Source organism: Loxodonta africana, chromosome 19, assembly GCF_030014295.1.
Source record: "Loxodonta africana isolate mLoxAfr1 chromosome 19, mLoxAfr1.hap2, whole genome shotgun sequence".
In the NCBI taxonomy this organism is placed as follows: domain Eukaryota; kingdom Metazoa; phylum Chordata; class Mammalia; order Proboscidea; family Elephantidae; genus Loxodonta; species Loxodonta africana.
The window spans coordinates 50,048,597-50,055,311 of record NC_087360.1 but is presented as its reverse complement, the minus strand read 5'-3'; the positions used below and the strand labels follow the sequence as shown (position 1 = coordinate 50,055,311).

The following is a 6,715-nucleotide window of genomic DNA, read 5'->3' as shown; positions in this document are numbered from 1 at the left end:
GAGTAGCATACCTGGAACTTAGTAGACAGTTCAATTAATATCAACTGTTTTATTAGTCAGGGTGATTTGTTGGACGTGGCCAACTTTGTCTCACTACTGCCAGTGACAGCGCCTCAACTTCCACTGGAAATTTCATCCTTTAGTTGTTAAAGGCTTTTTCCCCTCCTGGTTGTCATTTATGATACAAATACCCCTGGGGATGTTAACAACCTGGCACTTGTATTGTGATACAGTCTTACTTCAGGATAGTTCAGCCTCTCTGAGAGCACAGCTGGGTGAGAATAGAACACAAGATAATTAGAACAGAGAAGTTTACATAATAATTGGATTAGATTAGAAATTGCTCCACTGAACCACATGTATATGTGAGGGAAGACTAGTACTCTCAATCATTTTCTGCCAATATAGCAACAACAACAAAAAATACACACACGTATAAATATGTATATATGTGTGTATGTATATATATATATATATATATATATTTTTTTAAGTGTAAGTATTTAAATATACATATATTACTTGGTTAATCTATACTGTGTGACTGGCACATTTATCAAGATACATCAAAGTAGTTACCTCATTGAGGCTCATCAGACTATATTAAAATATTGGAAATGTACTATTTTTGTGTGGGGAGTATGGAGGAAAGGGAGAGGGAGACAATGTTTTATGGTGAAGAAATCTTAGAGCCACAAGGTAGCCAGAACTTCCGCCTGCTGTGCCATTCCTGCAGGACCACAGCTTCTAGGTTGTGCAACACCTTTAATAAACACTTCCTTAAAGCAGATACAAGAATGAACCCAGGAATTTCACACTGCCTTGCTTGAGAAGAGGCAAGGACAGACCAAGCAGCACAAGTTTGAGCAGGTAGGACAGGTACTACACTCCTGGGATCACCCAGCATGCTGCAAGGGCTTCTTCTGATGACCACTTTCCTCCTTTCTCCAGTTCCAGGTGGGTGTTCAGCTCCTTTTCAGATTCCCTTAAGCACGTTAGTGAGCTGCTTGCTTTTCATCTCTTCCCAGTAGTTTTATTTTGTAGATGATTTTAATGTGCAGGGCTGCGCTGATTGGGCTTTTTTTAACCGATTTTACTGACCAGGTGGGGCTGATTTAAATCTGTTGCCTTGGGGATTGTGACTGATAAAACGGCTCAATGTAGAGGAGAGGCAAAGAAAGGCCTTCAACCCATATTTACATGTGTGTTCGGATAATATATAGGAATAAGAGGGGAAGTTTTCATATAGCATAATTCAAACAACTAAGGTCACTTCGAGTTAAAAAGTGGAATTAGTCAAAATCCACTTTGTCATTTATAGAGCAGTAAAGATGTAGCTGATTTGACTGGTTCTTGGTGTGTGAAAGGGTCTCAAGAAATACTTGCTATCATTATTTGGTCCAGTTTGGCTGGTTCTGTTGCCTTTTGAGTGAACATTTTTACATTTAATGCTTTCATTACTGATGATAATTGACGTGACTAATCACAAATACACAGTTGACTAATTGTTTTGATACTCCTTAACCAAAAATAATTCTGCTATTAAGATAAATTTGCTAATGGACTTCCTCTTTGCTTTTATACCAAATAAGATTTCAAGAGCACAGGAATACTACTTCCTAAAAATAAACCATGCCTAGCGTGTCTCTCCATTTCTGGGAAACTCTCAAACTAGCTTTAGATTAAGTTAATGTATTTCCTCTGCTTATTTCTGTTTCTACAGTTTATTTATGTCAGCACATTGGCTACACTGATTGGGAATCCTTCCAGGGGCCCGGATTTTTCCCTGCCTCTGGTTTCTGATTTGTTTTCCAAACTTATGAACATTTTATTTGATATCTTTTTGAAACAAATTTAATAGAAACATTTTTCTATATCCTCCGGAAATGCTGTCAGCAAGGATTCTGAGGGACTTCTCTTTTAGTTTAAACGTAAGAATTGCTTGAGCACTTTGTCCAAAAGCTTAAATATTAAGCTGGATCCATTAACAGAATCACATGGTTAACACTGGTGTCCACCCATGTTACAACTTCTTCTGTGAAATTAAGCACACACTCCAACTGATTCTGCTCCTTATGACTGTGCAGTCAAAATATGGAACTAAAAAAAAAAACAAAACAACGCTGCCTTTGAGTCGATTGTGACTCAAAGCGACCTTGTAGGACAGAGTAGAACTGCCCCATAGGGTTTTCAAGGAGTGACTGGTGGATTCAAAATGCAGACCTATTTGTTAGCAGCTGAGTTCTTAACAACTGCACCACCAGGGCTCCAGAATGGTACTAAGAGCCCCTGAAAGAATGACATCCCCCTGAGTACTTGATGAGGAATGGAGGTTCTGAAGTTGCTCTTGTGAGAAGGGTGGGACAGACTGAAAGCTGCCCTCTCCCTTACTCTACATCTTATATTTTCAAGGATGACTCCTTGGACCCCGAAGCACCCCTGTTATTATTCCCATTTGGATTTATTTCCCTGCCAGAATGTAAAACGTAGTTTTCCTTTTTCCCCTTTTTTATTTTTTGCATCATCAAAACAAGAAATGTGTATCCCTCTGATCATGACTTTAACCCAGCTGCCATATACTTGAAATGAAAAACCGATATAGAATAAGGCCAGCTGTTTGTAATGAGCTTCACAATCCCCTGAGAAAAGTGACCCATGAGATTTCATTATAGGAAAATAAAAACAAAAGCAAATTTTTATAAAGCATGTAAGAGGTGCTGGGGGTGAGGAGGTAAGTGCCCTGACAAAAAGAGAAAGGTCTTCATTATATTCCAGAAGAATAATATTCAGAGAGTACAGTGCTTTCACACATTATTTCCTTTCAAGTTAACAGCTCTTTCTCACCTTCATAAGGTGACTAGAATACTCAAAACAATAAATGCAATTTCACATTAATAGCCATAAGAATAGGCTTAATTAGGATGTGTTTTCATCTTCAATGTTTGTGCTCACTTTTAATTCATGAAGTCTAAAATTACAAGAGAGTTTGAGGGGGCTTGTAGAGAATCTAAGCACATAAGTCAATGTCATTGCATAAACGCTGATTCAAGGCTTAAGGTCATGTCTTCTTAGGAAAGAAATTGCTTTAAACAATTTTAAACTGATATAAACAAAAAATAAACCGTCAATATTATGTGCCAATGTTCTAAACTCCAAAATGGACCCAGACTGTTTTAAAAAAACAAATTAGCAATCCATATTTATGTCTTGTTAATGAGCTTTGGCTTCTCTAAAACTAATGAACAGTAAAAATAATTATCTAACCCAAATGAAAATAATAGTGTTCTTTTTCTTGATCCTGTTTTGCTGGTCAAAACTAATCCAACATGTGAGTTCTGTGGGAGATCTTGTGAGGGAGAGAGAGCAAGTATTAAAATGAATTAGAGGAAACATATTGTGTTACAACTTGGATTTGTGTAATCCCTGGATGGCAGTTAGTTGTGTTTGTTCCATAGGCTTCTAAATAATTAACCTAATGTTATTCAGCTGTGAGGAGGCTAAACTGCCATAAGACTTAAGGATGAATGAACTAAACAATATTTAGGTCTGTAATTTGTTATATCTCAGATCACGTTGTTTCAGGGGCCTTCTCGATTTCAGAAAAAATTTTAAAAAATAGAAAAAATAAGGGCTGGGGAAATTCTATCTGTTTTCTTTACAAAATGTAATGTGTTGCAAGAGTTTGGGAAGAGCTAGAAGTCTGTTCACATCAAACTGAAGAGAGTGGAAATCAGCATGTATGTCAGAGAAAACTTGTGTTGGCTGGGTTGGTCTATTCCCTTCCCATCATTTCTGAATAGAGAGTGTGTGTGTTATCAGTTTCAGCTTTTATAAAAAGAATCAGTTGGGCAGTTATTGTTTTATGACTTGAAGGCATCTTGGACTAATATTTTCTGTCAACACGTGCATTATGAAAATGTGATTTTGAAAAAGCATTTTTAAAAGAGTTGCTCTGGCTGTAACACTGTTAGATGTATGAGTTCATGAACTCCATACTTAATGGGACTAATTGTGTTGATTGGACACAAAACACCAGGAAGCGTGTTGGTGCCCTATGGTATGTTTGTTTTGTGTCATGGGACTATGGGAGGCAATAGGGAATTAAGTCCGTGTATCAGTTAATTTTTGGCAAGAGTAATTCTTACCTCTTGTCTTATTTTTTTGAAATAATTATGATGATTATCATAGTTTTAACTCAATGAAAAAATAATTTAATGTATCATTAAGTTTTTAAGCTTCCGAGTTTTTTATAACTAAAGTTATTAATCTTCTTTACCAAAAACAAGTTAAATAGAAGTAAAAGATGCCTAGTGATTACCTCAGTGACGAGAGATGTGAGTAACTGAGCAACCTTTTAGTTTAGTTCTTGAGATGTAACTATAGAATTGTTGTTGTCATTGCTGTTGAGTTGGCTCCGCCTCATGGTGACAGTATGTCTAGTGGAACGAAATATCACTCCAGACCGTACAGTAATGAGCCTCATTTAACACAACTGACTAGACCTGAACTATTCAAATGACTGTTACCCCTTCAGAGAGCTTACAGGGGATTTTGCATTTGTTTTCCTAATTGTAGTCTAATTGAATTCGCCTTACCAAAACCAGTTTTCACCAAATTGATTCCAACTCATAGCCACCCAATGTATGTCAGAATAAAACTGCTCCACAGGGTTTTCAGTGGCAGATTTTTCAGAAGTAGATTGAAAGGCCTTTCTTCCAAGGTGCCTCTGGGTGGACTCGAACCTCCAATCTTCCAGTTAGCGGTCAGGTGTGTTAACCGTTTGTACCACCCAGGCACTCCTGAATTGGCTCTCGAGACTATTTAATCTTCCCCTTCTTTTTCACAATTAGCCCAAATCAAACCAAAAATAGTTTTAGTATTGATACTATGGCTTTAAGTGTTTTTGAAATGCTTCTTTAACAGTAAATCTCAAGCGACTGAAAGAAAAGCTGTTTCATGACTTTACCACTTCATTTTTGATCCAGAGAGTTATTAGCCAATTTAATCACTTTTCTATTATTCAAAGTTATATGTAAATGGCTTTTGACTGGTGAGATGAATTAAAGCCATCCTAAAACAATAAAAATTTGACATGACTAGGCAGTTTTGCAAGTTTCTGCTTTAGTTCCTGAAGAAAATTAAAAAAATATTTTGTTCTCTGGAACATCACCGGGATAAGTGTACTGTCTTCCAAGATCACTGACTAATAATACTCAATTGAGTGCCTTAGTTAAGTTTGTTAAAAAGTCAACCACAGTAACATAAATTTATATTACCGTGTAATTTAGGTTTGAGTGTTTTCATGAGCTAGGACTGCATTTAGAGACCCTCCAGACTTTCCAAAGTCACCATGTTAGTGAGTTGTTGGGCTGGGCCACACTTGGCTCTCTGGTTTCTACTCTAGTCTACCACCTTCAGCAGCCAAAAACAGATCAGTTGACTTTCCCCTGGCACTACTCTGCAGAGCAGGGACTAGGTCACTTGGACAAATAAGCAAGGAAATTTTAAAAAACCCAGTGTTAGCTTTGAGAGAATTTTGAATATTTCTCTAAAATAATTACTAGAAACCATGCTGAGATGAGAATTCACAATTCAGATAAAAGGTCAGATTAAATAACCTTCTGTTTCCCTTTCAATATGACTATAGGCTCAGAAAAGTTCCTTCCAGGCCAGAGATGCTGTCCTATTTGTCTACTACCATAACGTTCATTTTTTAATGTACTTCATATGCAAACATAAAGATTTATCCTTATTGATAATGCCAGCTCATTCTATGGGCCTGTTTTTGGACCTTTTATTCCTGTGTCCTAGTTGCTGTCACTAGTGTAGAACATTACTATTGCCAAGTCAAAGAACACTTCATTAGACTCAGAGAGGGCACACATTAGTTATTTCACTTTTATAACACTGTTGTGTTTCAGCTCGATTATTCTGAGACTGACTAGCTTCTCAGATGAGTAGTTTGGCTTTTGCTTTCTTTCTCTCTTTCCTTATACTACTTGCTACTTCCTTCGTTAAGCACCCATGGCAAGGAATCCAAGACAACAGAGAAAAATGGAAAAAAATTAAAGAAATATTTTCACCAAATAGAGAAACACTTGTTTAGTGGGTAAGTATTCGAAGATACAGGTTAAAGTGAACATTTGGGAGAAATTGTGGGTTTTCTGGTTTTGTTGATCTCTTCTAGTGTCTGTGTTTTAATAACTCTCTGACATAACTCACTTATGGTCTGGTGTGTGGCATCATTCATACCTAATATCATAAGGATAGCCATTACTGACTGACCTACTTCAGCACTACCTACCTAAGTTTCCTTTTTTTGTTTTTTTCCTTCAGTAAGTGCTTTAAAAGATCTCCCAGGGGTAAAGATGTATGAAGTGGTTTATCCCCGAAGACTTCACCCACTACATAAAAGAGAGGCAGAAAATATTGAAGAGCCAGAACAACAGGTACAACTTTTATCAAACAATCATGATTTGAAATATATATTTATCTTTAATGCATCAAAAGGACTTTGTGAAGTTTTAAGCTATTAAGGTGTTATTAAATAATAATAATGACTATATTTGTGTTTCTTTTTTAATCTTCACTATAACCCAAAGTTTTATTATCCTTATTTTGTAAATTAAGGATACCAGAGGTGAAATAAAGTGTCCAAGTTCACACAGATAGGAAAATTTAATATTTTGTGACAATTTATCACTTATTCTGTGTA

General features: G+C 36.5%; 1 protein-coding gene across 1 annotated transcript in view; it reads left to right on the top strand.

Moving 5' to 3' along the window:
* Positions 1-905: 905 nt before the first annotated feature.
* ADAM28 (ADAM metallopeptidase domain 28) overlaps positions 906-6,715 on the top strand; it is an 81,946-nt gene continuing 76,136 nt past the window's right edge. Inside the window, exons 1-2 of the mRNA XM_064271935.1 lie at positions 906-957; positions 6,337-6,449. Coding sequence (XP_064128005.1) covers positions 906-957; positions 6,337-6,449 — 165 coding nt within the window. The remainder of the gene's footprint in view (positions 958-6,336; positions 6,450-6,715) is intronic.